Source organism: Podarcis tiliguerta, assembly GCF_965153285.1.
Source record: "Podarcis tiliguerta genome assembly, chromosome: 2".
NCBI classification, from domain to species: Eukaryota; Metazoa; Chordata; class Lepidosauria; order Squamata; family Lacertidae; genus Podarcis; species Podarcis tiliguerta.
The window spans coordinates 92424520-92445531 of record NC_139535.1 but is presented as its reverse complement, the minus strand read 5'-3'; the positions used below and the strand labels follow the sequence as shown (position 1 = coordinate 92445531).

Sequence of the window (21012 nt, the reverse complement as noted above, 5' to 3'; positions counted from 1 at the left end):
GCTCTCAAAGTGAACCATTCACAGTGGGATCAGATAAACAGGAGTGTGTTATCACCCCAACCTTATTTATTATTTCCATTGTCATGATCCTACACATTGTCGGAAACCTATGTCACCACTGTGGAAGGACGTGTGGATCTAGAATTGGCCTCCACAGTCACTTACAGACTCACTGTTAAAACCGTGTCCATGGAAGACAATCTTACTTGGCTACAAATGATCGCCAAAGAGGAAGAAGAAGAGGACGACACACATTGCAACCTATTCTGTTGGCTGCAACCGAATACAGATTTCAAGCCTAATTTCAGTGGAAGGAAGAAGGACTCCCTGTGGGCATTAGAGAAGTCCTTTGTGGGCACACATGTGCACATAGGCACCATGTTGGCGAGCCCCAACCTACCTGGAAGTGTGATGCTGGGGTGGCGGAGGCTGTGTTGCTGCTCCAGGCCTCTGCTCTGCATCCTTCTCATTGCAATACGCCTGGATTATCAGGCAGATGAGCAAAAGGGCACTTGGTGTCAGTGTTATCTTCATTGCTTTTGGCCCTGTGGGAGAAGAGAGAGTCAGGCAAGTGAAAGTGGGGGTGTGGCGGGCAGAGATCGCAGCAGCAGGGTACTTTGGTCATTTTGAACCCTGGACTTGTTGGGTGTGCTTTGGGTGGTAATGCATGTTCTTTCCCTTGCTTCACAAGGTCTTATGGGAAGACCCAGTTTAGATGGCAATGTGTATTACATTGCTTACTTCAAAATGTGGTAAATCGGCTCTACTGCACTGTTGAACATACATACATAATTTTATTGTATGCTGCCTTTCCACAGTTCAAACAAGGCTCAAGGTGACTTACAACATGAAAAAAGCATAACATAGTTGCACATATTTCCCATTGATTTGTCATTTGTGTCAATGGGATCTAAGTTCAACTAAATTGTCTCCAAACAAAAAGGAGAGATATCATGGAATTGTAGATACGTACCAGTCTTCTTCAAGTTTACTGCTTTCTTCAGACACACCCTGACTACCTACACCCATTTCACATACAGTGACCTTCCTGTGCAGGAAATTATTTGTATAATGGCACAAGATCTATTTTATCACCTAAGTGGAGCCCATTGATTGGCAGTAAATTCTCCTTGGTCCACACCAAGTGGACATGTCAGTACCATAACTACCGGGAGGGGGAGCTAGCTGTGTTTCTTGCCCCGGGTGAAGCCTCCAGAGGGGAGCCATTGAGGTCCCAAGCCAGTGGGTGGGTGGGTGGGTGTGGGTGTACACAAATGTGCATGGGGGGCTGCCAAACTGGGTCTTTAACAAGCATGCACATTTTCACCAAAGTACGGTACATAGGTTTGTATGTTTTGTTGTTCTAACAAGCTGTTAATCGCTTTGGCAGCCTTTGGGCCCAAAAGTTGTATTTTAAAAACAACAACAAGAACAATAATCAATGGCCGATGTTTCCTTCCTGTGAACCCATGGCAGAGTGCAACTGAGTATACAAACACATGTGCTTGTGCATAGTTTGGAAGCCTGCCCCACCCTGGTCCTCTAATAAGGCAAGGCAGTGCAGTGCCAAGCAAAACTGGGCAAGTCTCCTAAGATCCGCGGTCAAAGATCCTCTGGGAATATTATCCAAGGATGAGCTACACAGCCAGGCCCAAATTCAGAACCAGAAGATTCTCACGAAAGCAGCTGTGTGTCTTTTGCAGGGCAGAACAAGAGAGCACATGGACCAAAGGAAACAGTTACACAAACCATGTGCAGGTAGGGGTCATGCAGGCCACATTACACACCCAAAGCTCACATGTATTCCAGCTGAACTGCAACCAGAATGTAAATGGATGTGCAGGCATTCCCAGACTGTGCAAGGAAAGGAACACACATGTAGTTAACTTTATGCTGCATACAGAAGTGCATCTGCATTAGAGATCAATGCTAATTTGAGACACTTGTCTTCCTCCAGGGATTTCTGGGAATTGTAGTTTTCTGAAGATGCTGAAAACCTAGTGCCTGCACAGAACTATCATTCTCAGATTCCTTGCAGAGAGAAGCCATGCTAGTTTAAGTTTTAGGCTTCAAAACTGACTCTTGTGGAGTTTCTCCCATAACCGCTTCTCGTCCATCGCCACTCAGAATCCAACAGCCAACATGTCAATCAAAAGGGCAAAGAATAAGGCCACAAAGAAGCGCCCTCAGCATGCCACTTCCAATGTGTTTGCTATGTTTGATCAGTCACAGATTCAAGAATTCAAAGAGGCATTCGACCTGTTTGATCAAAACAGAGATGGTTTCACTGAAAAAGAAGACCGCATGATATGCTCGTTTCACTTGGGAAGAATCCAGCTGATGAATACCTAGATGCTATGAAGAATGAGGCTCCAGGACCAATAAACTTCACAATGTTTTGAGAGACATTAAATGGCACTGATCCAGAAGATGCAATGAGGAATGCCTTTGCTTGCTTTGATGATGAAGAAGCAACAGGTTTCATTCAAGAAGATGACCTGAGAGAATTGCTGACGACAACGGGAGACATTCTTACAGATGAAGAAGTAGATGAGCTCTTCAGAGAGGCACCAATTGACAAAAAGGAGAATTTCAACTACACTGAGTTCACATGCATCCTTAAACATGGAGTATCATCATGAGTATGAATGATCATGAATCTATTATATAGTTTAGAAAATGGTTTGTCCATTTGTTTGTTCTCTATGCATCTGGATGCCTTTTGAGATACCGTTGCCAAACCTGGCATGGGGGTTCCCAAGGTGGAGCAGCAGTCTTCATCAATGTTTTGATGCCGGACACCATTTTTAATCAAGATGGCAGTCCAAGATGGCATGCCATCACCTTGGCATGACTTTGCCCATTTTTTCGGTATAGGTTTGGCCGCCTCTCGAGATATTGTCACCAAACTTGGCATGACAGTTTCCATAGGTATGCTGTAGTTTCTTGAGAAATGCTTCTGTTTGATGCATTTTCCCTCAAGCCAGCTGCCATCCAATTAGAAAAAGGGAAGCTGTGGTGACATTTCAGGCAGCCACTGCACATGCGCAGACAGCAGCTTAAGCAAATTGGGGTTTGAGATGATGAAACAATTCCAGGTAATGGGCATCAGGTGAAGACATCTCTGCCCCCTCTCTGGTCTGTACAGCAATGTAAGAATGTGACTTCAAACAACCTTGCTGCGTTTCAAGCCCCTAATCTCTGCACAGCCTCAGTGAAGTCTGAACACAACCATTTGGGGAAGTGCTGTTGTATAACCTTGAGCGGGTGGTCTGTGGATGATTAGACTTCAGCTGGTATGGGATATTTCTAACATGTCCAGATTTAATATTTAGTGAGGTTTTGATCCCATTTGAATTGTTGTTTTTAAAAGCAACGTGCTATTGGGATGTGGAGAACCGGGAGCCTTAGGTAAAATAGGTCATCCTCACCTGTTTGTTATGTGTAAAGCCTGAAGAGTTGGCAGATGTTATGTAACAACAGGATCCTTCCTGGTGGCTTAAAAACTGAATGTTTAGTCTAACTGTCTCTAGCCCCGCAAGGCGAAACCCACAACAAAGGGAGCTAGATAGTATGCCCGCAAGGAGGTTCATATCTCTTCGAGGACAAGCGTTATAAGCCAGAGACAGCGGCAGGGCACACACATTGTTGGACAAACACAGGCTTGCAAGGAGGAAGACAGGAGCAGAGGCGCATACAGGGATGTGTGCTCCGGCAGTGCGTTTGTTTTTTCCGGTTCGCTCTGGCCACTCTCCATCTCTCAAGGGCTTGATACAGCAGCCGGTAACACTTGGGAATGCAAAGCCGTCACGTCCTGGAAAAATCTCCGTCAGCATTAAAGAGACCACCAAACCCTCAAGAGTCCCATTCCAGTCAGGCAAACACAAAGAGGGTAGCAGGGTGTGCGTAGAGAGCAGAGGGGGACCGCAAAACATCTGGACTCCCCTCAGAGGTCCCAAACCATAACCCTCTTGGAAATAGAGAGGCGCTCCTGGAAGGGGCCCACAAAGTGGCCCGTGACCCTCCGCAGCCAAGCCTTGTAATCCTGAGTTACTCAAAAGCTGCAAGTTGGCAAGTGTGCCAGGAGGCACAGCAGCCGATGCAAGAATCAGCCTTCCCCTTCCTTAGACCAGGGTGAGGATGCATCACAGAGCTCCCCGGTGCTGCTTGTCCCAAGGCAACACTTGCCCAGGGAGGCAGAGGCTTGCCTGCAGCGCCAATGGGATCTAGAGGTGTGCAGGATGTTGCCTAGAGCAGTGCCAAGCAGGGCTGGGTAGCCACAGGGTAAGGGGCCAAAAACCATGTCCCATCTACTGTAATGGGAGGGACCAACACGGGGCAGATTCTGCTGCACACACTCACAGGCGCATACCCAAAAAGCAACGGAGGTATCAGCAGCCTGAGGCCTTCAGAAGGAAAAGGCCCTTGTGCAAGATCCCAGGAAGCCCAGCCACTCCCCCTAGCCAAGCCTGCACAGGTAGATCTGAGCTCTGTTGCACACACATTTCGAAGTACCTGGCCCTGGAGGGCTGCCCAGCTGATGGGCACCTACCTACCTTTGGGGCAGGATGACTGGCTGCTGCCAGAGCCACTGCTTGCCTTTGCCTCTGGTCTTCTACAGCATCCCCCTCCAAGTAAATGCTTCCGCCACCCCTTGCTAGTGGGGCAGAAAGGAGGAGAGCCTGGCAGCCCTGTGTCTAGCCTTCAGATCTCAGGCTCCCGGCAGCAAGACGCTTTGTGGAAAACCGAGAGAGAGAGGGAAAGAGGGAAAGAAAGGGGCAGACGCTGTACGCCGCCAGCCCTCCTCCCTCAGATGGGAGCACAGCTGCCGTTAACCATATGTGTGCCCAGCACCCACAGCTGGGACAGAGAAGGCAGGTTTCCTCCGCCAGAAAGTGTCTCCAGATGTTGGGGTCCGGAGCCAAGGAAGGAAGGAGGGAGAGCAGGGGAAATTTGCAGCTGCTGCCCATGGCAATGGAGATCAGATTGGCAAGAGGAGGCAGTATGCAAGCCTGGCACTGATTCTCACCTCTGACTCCTTCAACGGCATCTCTTTCTGTTGTAGCAAACATGAGCCACGCTTGTCTCATGAAGCAAAAACAAGAAGATTTATTATGGCAGAAGCATCTGTGCGGTGTATGGTGTAGTAGTTTGATTGTCGGACTAGGAGGTGGGAGACCAGGGTTCAAAGCCCCGCTAAGCCACAGCACTCACTGGGTAACCTGGAGACAGTCACCGTCTCCCAGCCTTAGCAACCTCACAGGGCTGCCGTGAGAAGAAAACTGGGGAGGTGAGAGCCGCGTACACCATCTTGGAGGAAAAGGTGGGATATGAACATTGCAAAAAATTCTGAAGGTATGGATTACAGTCCATTTCATTAGACACACACACCCCTCCACCCGTTGTATGCGTTCCAAAACAGTGAGGTCAGAGGAAATGCAGAAAAGTACAGCAGGCAATACCTTGGGAGTCCGTTTTCTATTTCCTTTCTATTGTTGTGTGCTCCCTGCTTCCACAAGTGGTGAGCAGTTCCACTGTGCAACTTGGGTTTGGCTTCCTTTGGAAGAGAGAGCGCTGGAGACTCGTGGCATGCATTTCTGTAGGGTTTGGTTTATTTATAAGTTGAGCATAAGCAGAGGCCAGCAAAACATGCCCTTGCCAAGTAGCGGATCTGCTGCCCTCAATATCACATCCCCAGAGAGAGGAGCTCTTCTCCCACCCTGGGGTGCTTTGGGCTGTCAATTCACAGCTCCCTCTTTCTGTTTCAGAAAACCTTGCTTCTTCTGGGTGTCACAATACAGATATCAAGCAGGTAATATGTGGAGGATATGCATAGAATGGTGAGCAGGTGCAGTCTAGTGGTTAAGTTAAAAACTCTCTACAATATGATTTAGGAAGGCCGAACCTTAGCTCTTACCTGCCACCTTGTCGGTCTCTTGCCTCTTCTCTCGAAATACCTGAAAAAGAAAACCAGATGAAGTGTGTTTTGCTCCTTGCTTATGTTTTTACTCTGTATCAGTGGTCCTTTTTCCACTGGAGTCAGCGTTATCTACTGTACAGAAACAATTCATTTATGAATCTGCCACTGTTCAGTAGCCAGGAAGCAGAAAAAAGAAGTACAGTGGTACCTCGGGTTACATATGCTTCAGGTTACATACGCTTCAGGTTACAGACTCCTCTAACCCAGAAATATTACCTCAGGTTAAGAACTTTGCTTCAGGATGAGAACAGAAATCATGCAGCGGCGGCGCGGCGGCAGTGGGAGGCCCCATTAGCTAAAGTGGTGCTTCAGGTTAAGAACAGTTTCAGGTTAAAAACAGACATCCAGAACGAATTAAGTTCTTAACCCGAGGTACCACTGTACTTTAATGGTAGTTTCTCTTTAAGGGTATGACAAAGCGTCACCTGCCCAAAGATGAAGGTGAAGAAGAGGAGGTTCTGGAGAAAAAGAAGACAGTGGTTCATATGGTTTGGACAGTATGTTTTAAGTATAGCATTTTACCTTTATACAATGTGTGCATATGGTGACATTTCCTGTCATTTAAGTGCTTAATAAACGCATACGCTCAATGTCTCTTATTTTACCACCACCCCACCCCCTGGTCTACCCGATCCTTTGCACAGGGGGTGTTGGGGATTGAACCAGAGACCTTCTAGATGCTCTACTATTGAACATATACTATGATTTCCTCATCCCTACCCCGCAGCCTCTACTTCTATTCTACACTAAGATTTATAGGGGAGAAAATTTGAGCAATTTCCCTATTACCGGTATTTGAGCAAGCACAATCTGGCTGCTTTCGCTCACTGTGGTACCAACCCAGTGATGCACAGCTCTGCCCAAATAGGAATCTTCCAGTGCTGTTGCTACCCACGCATACAAAAAGCACACCTCCTTGCCTAACGAACGTCCAGTCCTCTCACATATGTAGGTCATGGCTGTTAGGAAAAGCCAGGCATAATGAGCGGCTGAGAAAAAGCAGAACTGTGTATGAATCACTGAGCAGAACCAATCTATAGACCAGCATGAAACTGTTCCACTAGTAATTCCCTGAAGGAAATCATTGCATAAGGGGGCGGCTGCTTTTCCCACAGTAAAATCTGCAAAGCTAAGGCACATACAAAATCAGTGATCTCCAAGTATAGCCAGGCTGCCGCAAATCTTGAGGCACAACCCCCAGTCCAAATTGAGGAATGTATAACTTGTGTGGTTTATGAACTAAGAGAGCCACTTGTCGTCCCATTATGTGTGTTTCTCCCAATCTTGCACCCTGATACAATTTTATACTACAGTGGTATCTCAGGTTACATACGCTTCAGGTTACAGACTCCGCTACCCCAAAAATAGTACCTCGGGTTAAGAACTTTGCTTCAGGATGAGAACAGAAATTGTGCTCCGGCGGCGTGGCGGCAGCAGGAGGCCCCATTAGCTAAAGTGATGCTTCAGGTTAAGAACAGTTTCAGGTTAAGAACTGACCTCCGGAACGAATTAAGTACTTAACCCGAGGTACCACTATATGTGATAACAGTTTTCTATCTGGATCAGTTATTTTTCTGCCTCTTGTTATGCTGAGGAACCTAGTGGAAACGGATTAGCAGGAGATTCAGAGCAGATAAAATATACTACTTAATCTTCACACACAACCTGAGTCATTTATGGAATTTGCACCCACAAGATGTTGTGGTCGGCCACTAGCTTAGATGTATTTAAAGGGGGATTAGAACTAGGGGGAAAAATCGTAAGATCAGAGGCAGAGTGCCCTGTAAAACCAGCTGCTGCTTGTGGGTTTCCCAGAGCAAGACATTTCTGATTCAGCAGGACTTCGTTTATTTATTGCATTTATATCCCACCTTCCCCTCCCCCCAGGAGCTCAAGGTGGGCCTCCTCCTCACTTAATCCCCACAACAACCCTGTGAGGCAGGTTAGGCTGAGAGACAGTGACAGGCCCAAGGTCACCAGTATGCTTCCATGGCCAAGTAGGGATTTGAACCTTGGTCTCCCAAGTCCTGGTTCCAACCACTACACCACAATGGCGCTTATGTTCTTATTATAAGTTTGAAGCGATACAGGTAAGCTAAGGGAATAGGGATTGACTGCTAGTACAGGCAGTGACCGTTTTACGCACATCTGATACGTGTGTGACTCCACACATGCACATTGCACCGAACCCAGAAATGACCTGAAAGCGTCACAAAAATGGGCAGAAGGTGGAGGAACTTTTGCGGGCTTTTTCAATAGTGTTTCAAATATGTGTGTTTTCACTTAATGTAATGTAACCCGTGCATAATTTGGGAGTTGCCTATACTAAATGCTGCTTTGTTCCCTCCATTGCAAACTGGAGTAGGACACAGGGGTGCCTTTTGGGAGTTATTTTTGTACAAGTGGAACTCTTTCTCTACTCCCCCAAACAACTTAACCACACTATAAGGCATATATATGTGCAACTGAGATTGTTTGATATCTAATATATAATTTTAATAAGAGCTAGCAAACAGCCAGAGTTTCTATGAAAGATTTTACACTGGTGAAGTTCATTCATAAACTAAAAAGGGTCCTTATTTGTTTTCATTCTAATCTCTCTCTCTTTTAATCTTATGCAGGAAAAGTTATCTGACTGTACTTCAATGTTTTCCTCTATCCCTTCAAACACCCACCACTAACCCCCTTCTTTCTTTTGCTGATTCCTTTTTCTCCTCTTGCCTTGAATATCCTGGCCACCCAACTGAAGAAAAGCCCCTTTCTAGTAGCTACACTCTCAGTATGTGAGGTCGTGGGTGGCTCTGTTGATGGGTAGATTTGTTATCTCTAGTCACTTAGAACATGGGATCTTTGTCCTTTTATTCTGAGCCACTGCAAATTTCACAATCATGGAGACCTAGGTTTTTTAATTCCTCCTCACTTTCTGCCATCAAGGTTGTGTAACCTCAGATATGCAGATGACACAACCTTGATGGCAGAAAGTGAGGAGGAATTAAAAAACCTTTTATTGAGGGTGAAAGAGGAGAGCACAAAATATGGTCTGAAGCTCAACATCAAAAAAACGAAGATCATGGCCACTGGTCCCATCACCTCCTGGCAAATAGAAGGGGAGGAAATGGAAGCAGTGAGAGATTTTACTTTCTTGGGTTCCATGATCACTGCAGATGGTGACAGCAGCCACGAAATTAAGAGACGTCTGCTTCTTGGGAGGAAAGCAATGGCAAACCTAGATAGCATTCTAAAAAGTAGAGACATCACCTTGCCAACAAAGGTCCGTATAGTAAAAGCTATGGTTTTCCCAGTAGTGATGTATGGAAGTGAGAGCTGGACCATAAAGAAGGCTGATCGACGAAAAATTGACGCTTTTGAATTATGGTGCTGGAGGAGACTCTTGAGAGTCCCATGGACTGCAAGAAGATCAAACGCATCCATTCTTAAGGAAATCAGCCCTGAGTGCTCACTGGAAGGACAGATTGTGAAGCTGAGGCTCCAATACTTTGGCCACCTCATGAGAAGAGAAGACTCACTGGAAAAGACCCTGATGTTGGGAAAGATGGAGGGCACAAGGAGAAGGGGACGACAGAGGACGAGATGGTTAGACAGTGTTCTTGAAGCTACAAACATGAATGCGGGTGGCAGTGGAAGACAGAAGTGCCTGGCGTGCTCTGGTCCATGGGGTCACGAAGAGTCGGGCACGACTGAACGACTAAACAACAACAACAACAACAACTGCTCTAGGGCTAGGACTTCTAGGCAAGTGTTCCAATTCAAGAATTTAGTAGAAACAAAGGGTACAGAAAAGGGAACTGTATTTTTCAGAATAAGAAGGAAGGGAGGGATACTTTTGCCACAGAACAATTATTAAGTGGCACCCAGGTATTGTCAAAGGGCAACGCTTTCTAGGAAAAGGTTGCAGCATCAGCATAACTGCACATCTTGTGGGTGGTTGCAGCTCACTCCTAGCCAGGACAACTTAGGAAAGGGACTGAACATATAACTGCCAATATGTCATAATGCCACTATACAAATGTATGGTGTGACCATGCTCAGAAGACTGGGTACAGTTCTGGTTGCCTCATCCCAAAAAAAGATATTTTAGGTTGGAGAAGTGGTTCAGAAAAGGGGAACCCAAATGATTGTGGAGTTAGAGCAACTCCCCTGTGAAGAAAAGTTACAACAGTTGGGCCTTTTATTGCAGAATAAAGATGAGCAAGGGAAAACAATAGGTGTATGTAAAATTACACATGATGTGGAGTAAGTGGGTATATATGTATGTGTGTATATATACATATACATATACAATTGAGAAAAAAATTGAGAAAACAATTGTTACAACAGTAAACTGGAAGTAACTTGTCCTGATAAAATTACAGACTTTTACTGTGCCATGTGTTAAAAGTTTCATTTGATTACTGTACTCTTAAGTGATCACGCCACATTTCCCCATGAGGAGTACAAGACTCTTAATCTCAGGGTCCTGGGTTCAAGCCCCATGTTGGGCAAAAAGATTCCAGTCTTACAGGGGGTTGGACTGGATGAGCCCTTGTGGTCCCTTTGAACTCTAAAATTCTATTCTTGTGCCCTCTTACAAGCACTTTCCCACTCAATGTGGTTCAAATAACAGCAAGTTATGAACGCCTGAATGTGGTGCCTTTAATATGTGTAGAAGAGGAAATATCAGCAAGTGCAGCTTTTCTCATCACTGCTACAGTACGACACGGCATATTGCGCCTGTCACAATTCCCCCTTTCCCATAATTATGGAAAGAGTAGGAGTCTCACCAGATCACATCTGCTCACCTTGATTCTACTTGTGCATGTGAATGGAAAGGCTGAACCACATGGCGATGGTTGGTGGTGCAAGTTAAGTAATACAAGCCCAACTGTGAAGACCTTTGGAATTGTGTCTAGGGTTACTAATGGACCAGGGGGAAAGAAAAATCCTGGCTTGCTCCCATCCCTTTCTAAACAACACTCTGCAGAAGTCAGAGCACAGATGGAAGCTTCAACAGCTGCTACTATGTGCAGATCAAGCTGGTGTTAAACTATGGAAGCTGTAAAGGTAAAGGTAAAGGGACCCCTGACCATTAGGTCCAGTCGTGACAGACTCTAGGGTTGCGGCACTCATTTTGCTTTATTGGCCGAGGGAGCCGGCGTACAGCTTCTGGATCATGTAGCGAGCATGACTAAGCCGCTTCTGGCAAACCAGAGCAGTGCATGGAAACGCCATTTACCTTCCCACCGGTATTTATGGTCATTTACCTACCTTCCCACCTATTTATCGAACCGCCGACCTTCTGATTGGCAAGTCCTAGGCTCTGTGGTTTAACCCACAGCGCCACAAACTATGGAAGCTGAGTTGGGTTCAAAGCTAGGAATCTTTATCAGTGGCCAACAGGATTAAGGGTGGCCATCTTCTTTGGGCAGCACAAAAAAAAACCCAGGAGGGAAGCGGGTGTCCAAAATGACACAACGCTTAGTGTCAAGGAAAGTTTATGGGAAATATGTGTTTGTGTATGTGTTGTTTCCATGCCCCATCACTCCGAGCATATTTGTGTGGCCATCTTCCCATGGCTGTGAGGACGCTGAACCCAATTAACTATCTGTACGAGCTGATTTGCGGCGCTGCCGTTGCCAAAGGTCACTTTTCTCTCGGGGGGGGGGGGGGGAGGAGAGACAACTCCCAGCAAACCGGAGCCTCCTCGCCCCGAAACGCTCCCTTGCAGCCTTGGGAAGATGGCAGCCTGAACCAACCCCGGCCTCGAATATCCCGCGCAGTGGTTGCTGGGAGATGTAGTCTCTCCCGCGTCAGCGTTGGGCCCGTAGCAGAAGGCGCCTTTCCCCCTTCCCCTCCCGCTCGATCGCAAGGGATGTCGGAACCAATAGTAGTTTCCCGAGCGCGATGCACGCTGGGACGTGTAGTTGGGGAAGGAGGGAGGGAGTGCTGCGAGGAGGCCTTCCCTCCCTCCGGTCGTTCCCGGCGCGGGGAGGAGCCTGATCGGTGAGTGGTTGGGCGGGGGTGGAGGCTGGGGGGGGGATTATCTTTTGCCGGACACCTGGGTTCCTGCGGGAGGGGGGGAGGTGGTCGAGTAAGCAGCGGGGTGCTGCCATTTACCGGCGCGTCCCTTTTTTTGCTTGCTGCCCCAGTGGCCCACCTCCCGCTTAGCTTGGTCTAGGCGGGGCATTGCCAGGCGACGGAGCGACCGCGGTTGCATCCTGGGCGCCTTGTGAGTTGCCCCGGGCGGGCTGCGGCGAATCCCTCCAGCTTGCCAGATCCCTAGGGATGCAACTGCGTTGCCGGCAGATCCCTTTGCTTCATGGGCGGCAGCGACCTCTTTTCTTTTTCTCTGCAGGCCCAAAGGCGATGCAGGGATGCAGCTCAAGGGACCCCCTAGTTCGCCCTTAGATTGCGCCGCACGCCCTTCAGGCGGGAGAAGAAGGTGGGGTGGGTGGGGGGCTAAGTTGCACAAACTGCGATCTCTTTTAAATGTACGTTAGTGCATCTGAATGTGCCACACACTCGCCCCTCCTCAAAGTGGCTAGAATACGCCCCCCCACCCACGTACTCCACCCCGTCCTTGCAGATCCATTGGCAGTACAGTATAGCTTTCCTGGACCTTTGCGGTGTTGTGACATTCTCCTGGTTATTGTGTAAAAACTGTGAAACGATGGAGCAGTTGCTACCCTTGTAGAAAGACTTTGCAGAAGGGTTGTGGCTGCTACTTCTGCTCCTGTTAAACTCCATTTGTACCATTTCACCTGCAAAGTTCTCCCTTGTTGGGTTTACTGTGGTGGGTGCTGCTTAGGAAGCCCTTTGGTCCAGCACCTCAACCGCTCCAACTGAGCTCATCAGTGTACAAATGTTTTCTGCTGCTTGCAAGCAGATGAGTCTGTTAACTAAGGCTGGCAGACGTGGGTGCAGAGACTGTGGAACTAACTCTTGGTAGAAATTTTGGCATCATTTCCCTACCACTGGGTCGTACTAGCCATGCTGGGCTATGAATATGAGGTCATCCATGTATGTGCCGGACATTTTGCAACAAATAGCTCTGCCCCCCTCTTTTTTTGAGCTATGAAGCTGTTGTACCTAGTGCATGTTTTACTACCCTTGTACGCAGACCCTTTCATATTGGGAGTAGTGCTGGGAAGCAATCACTATAACACTTAGGGGGGAAAGAGTTTGTAGAATCCAAGACATGCTATACAAGCAGAACAGGAAGGAAAGTCTGTTAGGTCTTTAAACAGAACTGGTTGGGCAAGTCAGCAATCGATGACCTGGTGACATTTCCTGGTAACGTTTCCTGGATCCTATTTGGGGAGGAGCTGAGCTCTGCCACCTGTCGCATGCTATAGGTGCGGCTGGTCTCCAGAACTCCCAGCAAGATATGAATTGGGAACAGTCAGAAAGGTCTGGAAACCACAAGGGCCCTGGCATAATTGCTACTCAAAATGATGTAAAGATCCAAACTTCTGGGGTGGGAGAATCGTTGTCGGTAGGTGAAAGAGCCAGCGGTTAGCAGCCTGATGACTGAAGGGCTTGATCACAGCCTTGGAGTCTCCTCATCAAAAGGGAGCGGGGTTTGGAGTATGGGCAGGGCTGGTTTGTCCCATGACTCAGTGGCTTGTCTTCCTAGATTCAGAAGGCCCAGTGACCTCCCTTCCTTCTCTATCTGTCCCTAACTCCCTGCTTGCTTCACTGTGCTTTCTTGTTTGGATTACAAACTTTACATCATTTAATTGGGTAATTAGCAAAGCTTTAGTTGACCTATTGGTGTAGGCCAATTTTAATTGTTGAGGACAATTTCTGCGACTTAGGAATGCACTTGTTTGTTTACTTTCATGGCTTTTTTTGTTTCTGGTGCCTCATCTTCTACCACCTTCTAACAAGGAGCCGGAGTTCTTTTGTGTATTAAGAGCTAGCAATGGCCTGAGTGTCAGACTTGACTGGGGAGATCTGGGTTCAAATCCCTGTTCAGCGGCAGAGCTTATTGGCTGACCTTGGGCCAGTCACTCTGTCTCATGGTTGTTTTGACAATGAAAGGGCAAGGGGAACACACAGTCTATCCTGAGCTCCTTGAAGGAAAGGCAAGATAAAACTGAGAATGAGTGCCTGAGCTTGCTTTATTCCCTCCTCATTTTGTGTCCCATTTCCTATTACGATGTGTCTTTTAGATAGTGATTCTGAGGGTGGGGGCTGTCTTCTCATTGATATTCATAAGCTGCTCTGCGATCCGATTTTTGGCAGAAGAACCGGACAAAAATCCCCATAATAATAGATTGCAAGCTATTTTACATTTCCTCCAGTAACTCAAAAAGGCACCTTTATTGGAGTTTGGATAATGTGAGTAAATAAGTAATTAATCATTTTAAAGTGTTATGTTTAATAAACTGGAAAAAAGGTTAATCAGTTGACAGTCCAACTTTTAGTGTGCCCATGTCTCTGGTGTAATTCTGCTCCAGCAGGAATCTTCATAGTGCACAGTTTGGAAGTGCCACTGCTGGTGCTGCTTCCATGCCTGTTCCGTTGCAGAATTCCTGGCCCAGTTGCCTGGCTTTCCCCCGGATGTTGCTTCACCTTCTGCCCTTTCTTGATTCCTTTTGCTTTTCCTTCTTGCATGGATAGGAATCAGTATGCTTGGTGCTGCTGCCTCACTGCCTCGCCCTCCTCCACCCCCCCCCCCAATGTAGGGCAGATTGCATGTCCACCCCTGCTGCATCCCTTTTGCACCCCCTGCTGACCCTCTTCTTCCCTTCCAGGTTCCCGGGAACCTCAGGCTCATGCCCGTCCCACCCCGCCCACGCCTGCAATGGGACGATTCTCTGAATCCCTTGCGGATTAGTGTGGGCGGACTCCCAGTGCTGGCGTCCATGACCAAAGCGGCTGACCCCCGCTTCCGCCTGCGTTGGAAGGCCATTGTGGCAACCTCCCTGGCCCTGATCCTTGTCCTGCTGCTCCTCTGCTTCCAGCGTTCGCCTTCGGCAAGCAGGCCGGTGCCTCTCACCGCTCACAACTGGCGTCTCGGGGCACTGCCCAGTGGGCGGTACAATGACACCTACCCCTTGTCGCCACCCCAGCGGATCCCGGAGGGCGTGCGCTACCGCATTGGACTCATTGCCGACCTCGACACGAACTCCAAGGGCCCCGGCGAGCACACCTGGTTCAGCTACTTGAAGAAAGGTTACCTGACCCTGTCGGCCAGTGGGGACCATGTCTCTGTCGAGTGGGACACCCAGGACCATACGCTGGAGTCTCACCTGGCTGAGAAGGGGCGTGGCATGGAGCTCTCCGAATTGGTAGTCTTCAACGGCAAGCTGTATGCTGTGGATGATCGCACTGGTGTGGTCTACCAGATCGATGGCACCAAGGTGGTACCTTGGGTGATCTTGTCTGATGGGGATGGCACAGTTGGCAAGGGTGAGCTCAGGTTTTGTGCTGGATACCCCAATGACACTGTCATTCCCCAGTTTCTCAATGTCCGGAATATAACAGGGGCCACAGTAGAAGTGGGAATTCCCAGAATTCCCATGCCTTCGGTCACAAATATGGCCGGCTCACAATTAGAACATAAGAAGAGGCTGCTGGATGAGGCCAGTGGACTATAAAGTCCAGCATCCTGTTCTCCCAGTGGCCGACAGTTCCTCACAATGTCCTGCTTTCCAGGCTCGGCTGCATGCATTCTTTTTATTACCGTTGGGCTGTGGGACCCATTTTTAATTAAGAGGCAAAAGTTGTTGTTCATTTATTAGCACATTTGGTTAGATCAAGGTGCTGATAATGCCAACGTTGAAAGTTCGATCCCTGTATGGGACAGATGCATAGTCCTGCATTGCAGGAGGTGGAGCTAGATCAGGGGTCAGCAACCTGCGGGCCATGAGCCACAAGCGGCCCACGGGGGTCGTTTAAACGGCCCCTGAGCTGTCTCGGAACCGAGCTGTCCGTTCGGCGAGTCCCTGCCCGCTGCACTAAACCAGTGTAGCGGGGACTTGCTTCCGCGGCACCGGAAATCGCATCTGCACATGCGCAGACACGATCCGGCCCACAGAGCGATCTCCGCAGGAATTAAGCGGCCCAGGCGAGGTAAACCTTGCTGACCCCTGGGCTAGATGATCATCAGGGTCCCTTCCAACTCTTCAACCATATTTTGAATGGAGATCTGAGAAGTGAATTTGCCTCCCTACAATAGACACACACCTCTCTGCTCCTTACGAGGGAGCTGTGGAAGCTTGGGTCCAGGTAGCTGGGGTGTGTGTGTTTGACTGGAACCGTCAGCTCCCCGGGCAGTTAACACCATGTCTTACGCCTTGAACTCTTTTCTGTTTTCCGCAGGGTTTAAGGCTGAGTGGCTAGCAGTGAAGGACGAGCATCTGTACGTAGGAGGCCTGGGCAAGGAGTGGACGACCACCACTGGGGAGGTGCTGAACGAGAACCCCGAGTGGGTGAAAGTCATTGGCTACAAAGGTGACGTGGCTCACGAGAACTGGGTGGCCAATTACAACGCACTGAGGACTGCGGCGGGGATCAAGCCCCCAGGTGAGCAGTGGGTTCTTGGATTGGAAGAACTGTTTCAAAAGAAACATGCTGGCACCTGCGTCATTCTACTTCTGGATTTTCTGAGCACTCTGGGTTTTGGTTTGTTTTTCGTATAGATGGGATTGGTGAATGACAGAGGGGAAGTCAGAGGGGGTATGGAATTTTTTGGGGGGGGCAGGATATGGGTCTGCCTAGAGAGGAAGAGAAAAGCAATAAGGGCTTCATTTTCATGTTCATGAACACTGTGATCAAGCGCCTACAGCAGGTTGCTGCCTGATGTGGCTATTCGCTCATCTCCTGTGAATAGATCCAGAAGCATATCTCTTTATGTGGAGACAGATTGTTGGTCCAGCTGGCCCTACTCACTGCCAATGTTGGTAGTAACTCCAGAGTCTGGGGCAGAGATCTTTCCCAGGTCTTCCTTGCCAGGGGTGGCTTAACTGGAGACGACGGAAATTGCATCTGTGAATGCATGTGCTCTGTACCACCGGTTCATATGCCCACTTCAGTTCTTCATTCCCTCCATCTTCCAGTGTGTTTGGGGTACTCACATCACTGATGATAGAGATGCACTCATGCAGTATTGCTGCATTATGGGCTAGCTTGTAGTGAAAAGTTTTTTTTATTATGTGTTCTCTGTTTTTAGCTTGCGTTTTTATGTTATGAACCGCCCTGAAATCTACAGATGAAGGGCAGTATACAAATGTTAATAATAATAATAATAATAATAATAATGCCCATTCTCTTCCCCTTTGCCTGCTGTGGCTTCAGAGCCAGTGTGGTGTAGTGGTTAAGAGCAGTAGACTCGTAATCTGGTGAACCAGGTTCGTGTCTCTGCTCCTCCACATGCAGCTGCTGGGTGGCCTTGGGCCAGTCACACTTCTCTGAAGTCTCTCAGCCCCACTCACCTCACAGAGTGTTTGTTGTGGGGGAGGAAGGGAAAGGAGAATGTTAGCTGCTTTGAGACTCCTTTGGGTAGTGATAAAGCAGGATATCAAATCCAAACTCTTCTTCATTGTATTTGCCCCTGGCCCGACTCCCTGCTTGACATTCACTTTTGCTCCACCCCTCCCAGGTTACCTGATCCACGAGTCTGCCTCTTGGAGCGAGACACTCCAGCGCTGGTTCTTTTTGCCGCGCCGCGCCAGCCACGGGCGCTACAATGAGCAGGAGGACGAGCACTGCGGCACCAACCTGCTGCTTAGTTCCGCACCGGACTTTGCCGACATCACTGTGAGCCGCGTTGGCGACATCATCCCCACCCACGGCTTCTCCTCCTTCAAGTTTGTCCCCGATACAGATGACCAGATCATTGTGGCACTGAAATCTGAGGAGGACGCTGGGCAGGTGGCAACGTACATCACCGCCTTCATGCTGGATGGACGTTGCCTTCTGCCTGAAACTCGTATCGGTTCCGTCAAATATGAAGGCATTGAGTTCATCTAATGGATTGAATGGGTGCTTTGGAGACAAGGCGCATGAGCTGGGTGTGGGGATGGGGCAGGAGGATGTGCCCCGGGATTTCCCCTCTTAATTCTGGCTCGGCTGCAAGGCATGGTGGGACTCTGAAGTGCTCTTTCATGGCATAGCTTTCACTTCTATAAAAGCAACTTGGTTTATTGCAAGTGTGGGCCTGTTTCTGTGCGGACCCCTAGTGGTGCAGGGTGGGCAGCACCTTTGCAGTTTTTCGTTTCTTGGCTTCATTGCACCCTGCAAGAAACTCCCTTGGTTTCAGTCCAGCTCCTTCCTGCTTTACTCAACTAGCCTGGTGATCTGGCAGGACGTACGTGAAGAATTGGCTTGATCCTATCCCTTCACTTTATTTTATTTTCTACAATTCACATGTGCCTTTGTTAGGAAAGGGAAACTTTAGCACTTGGCTGTCCAGCAGGATTATTATTCAGTCACCCAAAGGGTCTTCCTTGGCCCATCCCACTCCACCCCACATTAGCCTTGGACCTTGGCTAGATGGGTACTTCTTTATGATTAGACATTGCTGATGAGACCTAGAGCTCTGGTCTGGAGTATGTCAGATAACAGTAGAGCTGGGGAAACTGTTTGGAGCAAAAGGGTGCTCTGCGGTCAGCCCCCTTGTGGCTGCAGCAAAGGGATCGCTTCCGTTAGCTGCTCTGTGTAGTTCCTAATCTTGAGATACCCCAGACTCCATATAGGTGTGAACCAAAAAGGGTAGATTATAAGCCATACTCAGACTTCTGACCCATCTAGGCCCAGGTGTTTTCTTTTCCGCAGTTTGTTGTATCCAAGTCATTCCCAGAGTAGCCCCACTGGAATAAATGGACTCAGATTTGTCCATTGCACACAGTAATCCTGCACTGCTAAGGCCATTATTAGAAAGTTCTCATTTGAATCTTCCTTTCCCCCCCTTTTTTGGTTTAAGGTGGGTGGGGTTCAAGGTCAGGAAGCCAGCATCCTATTAGAGTACTACAACTGAAATAAAGTGTCCTAGTTTATTTTTGCTGCATTTGGCATTCCTTGTTCTCCACGTGTGATAAGACAGAGCATGTGGTCCTGAGCATTAACATCAGCCCTAGTAATGTGTCATGTATCTCAATAAATTATCAAGAGCTTTTCTAGTCCAAGAGCTTGTGATGGTTTTGCCTCCTAAAAGCACCTTATGGATTGTAGCAATGTTCTGATGATTTTCCTGTAGACCACAACGCTTTAAGGCAGTAAACTACACATATTAGGTGCCTAATTTCTAACAGATAGGTTTTTGAACGTGTATGCAAGAAATGCCAAGTCTTATGAATGAACTTGAGAGGCTTCAGGTACCCCAAATAAACCCCAAGTGACCTTTGGTTTATGTCATAATGTATATAGTTGGAGACTTTGCCATTTTGTGTGTGTATTTGTGTGTGTGGCTTTATCCATTGTAGAGCTAAATCAGGGTCCCATCAACGTATGGATTACCACTAGCGCAGCAAGGCTCCTCCTTCCTGTGCCCCCTCAGTCAGTTCTAGGAGTTTCCCCAACCCTTCAGAACAGATTTGGGGAAGATGGAAGGTGCAAGTGAGGAAGGACCTGACAGGATGAGTGAATAAAATATCACCCATAACATAGCAAGGCTATCTTACGCCACCAGATCAGCCATGGAGATATTTCCCAATCCTACTTAGAAGTGCCAGAGATTGATCCTGGGATGTTCTGTGCATAGTTAAACTATGGAACTTACTCCCACAGGAGGCAGTGACCGCCACCAGCAGAGAAGAGGATTGGACAAATTCATGGAGGAGAGGGCTGTCGAAGGCTTCTAGCCGTAATGGCGAGGCTCTGCCACCACACATGGAGGCAGCAATGCTTCTGAATACCAGTTGCTGGAAACTGCAGGCGGGAAGAGTGCTCTTTTGTTTGAATCCTACTTGTGGGTTTCCTACAGGCATCTGGTTGGGCCTCTATGGGGAGCAGGATGCTGGAGTAGATAGGCCATTGGCCTGATCCAGCAAGCTTTTCTTGTGTGCATATCATGCTCTACTACAAAGATACAGCCTCACTTCCCCTGTGTAAAAATGTATTCGGGCACATGGAATATAACATCCTAGTGGGGCTTTTCCAAGTTGGATGTTTCCAAAATAACCCCACCACAATACTTTTGGTTTATATCATAAACTAGTATGATAGTATGACAAAGGATGAGTTTATGAAAGGCTAATCACTAGATGGCAGCACTTGCGTGTAGCAAAACCAAGTCTTGAGATCATTCAATCTTATCTGAAAGGACCAGTCTTTGGTGGGGGATAGAGGTGGTTCAATAGTGTTACGTGCCACATCACATCAGTGCGTTAGCATTTACTTTTAAGGATATATAACATTCAGAAGACAATGAAAAAGTGCAAGGCATGCTAAATAAAAATAAGAGAGTTTAGCACACAAAATCAAGATTTGATAGCATTTTTATAAACAGAACATTGTCAGAAAACTTAAATAGAACATGTCTAGCTGTTTTTTTTTGTTTTTTGTTTGCAATTGAGCAGTGTCAGTTACATTTGCAAAACAATCTGTGGACCTCTGTTGCTGAAGCATCAGGCTGAGACCTTGTTTTGACTGAGGAACTGAGAACCCATGGACCCAGATCACAATATTGTACTGTACTTCATTAATCCAGAATAATCACTCCTAATGTGCAACAGAATTGCATTTGTGCATTAAAAAATGGCATCTCTTAAACTGCATTTTATTTTGACTGTACTAATGGGGACATGCTACATTACGATATATGTTGGGCTCCAACCAGCCTCAAACAAGAACATTAGGGTGCTATTCAGTGTGTGTGTGTGTGTGTGTGTGTGTAGGGGGGAGATTTCAGGGGGAGGGGAGAGAAAAAAAAGACTATTCGCCCTCACCGTTTCCTATTGAAATCTTTCCCTACTTTGTTATACATTGCTTGAGTTCAAGACTGTTTGTGCTTTCTAAACTTGAGCTCTTTCTTGTTATATTGTGAGTTTTGGGGTGCGGTGGGGTTCTCCACAGATACAAAAAGAAAG

The 21012-nt window shown here is 47.7% G+C and overlaps 2 protein-coding genes and 1 pseudogene across 6 annotated transcripts in view; 2 read left to right on the top strand and 1 right to left on the bottom strand.

Moving 5' to 3' along the window:
* The window catches only part of C1QTNF1 (C1q and TNF related 1), a 16013-nt gene extending 9489 nt beyond the window's left edge, over positions 1 to 6524 (bottom strand). Inside the window, exons 1-2 of the mRNA XM_083430326.1 lie at positions 4557 to 6524; positions 401 to 545 (exon numbers count right to left, since the gene is read on the bottom strand). Of these exons, the coding sequence (XP_083286452.1) occupies positions 401 to 534 (134 nt within the window). The 5' untranslated portion in view covers positions 535 to 545; positions 4557 to 6524. The remainder of the gene's footprint in view (positions 1 to 400; positions 546 to 4556) is intronic.
* Positions 1985 to 2680, top strand: LOC310672718 (myosin regulatory light chain 2, smooth muscle minor isoform-like; annotated as a pseudogene). The gene has a single exon. The product of its transcript is annotated as a myosin regulatory light chain 2, smooth muscle minor isoform-like (transcript).
* Positions 6525 to 11856: 5332 nt separating the features above from the next.
* CANT1 (calcium activated nucleotidase 1) lies at positions 11857 to 20695 on the top strand. Of its 4 annotated transcripts, none has more exons than XM_083430321.1 (4): positions 11857 to 11980; positions 14737 to 15394; positions 16307 to 16510; positions 17586 to 20695. In XM_083430321.1, the coding sequence occupies exons 2-4, from the start codon at positions 14758 to 14760 to the stop codon at positions 17954 to 17956; spliced, it is 1212 nt and encodes a 403-aa protein (XP_083286447.1). In that variant the 5' UTR covers positions 11857 to 11980; positions 14737 to 14757; the 3' UTR covers positions 17957 to 20695. The 4 variants fall into 4 exon arrangements, with proteins under 4 accessions (XP_083286447.1, XP_083286449.1, XP_083286446.1 ...); XM_083430323.1 differs by lacking the exon at positions 11857 to 11980 and adding an exon at positions 11983 to 12206; XM_083430320.1 differs by lacking the exon at positions 11857 to 11980 and adding an exon at positions 12726 to 13472.
* Positions 20696 to 21012: the final 317 nt, after the last annotated feature.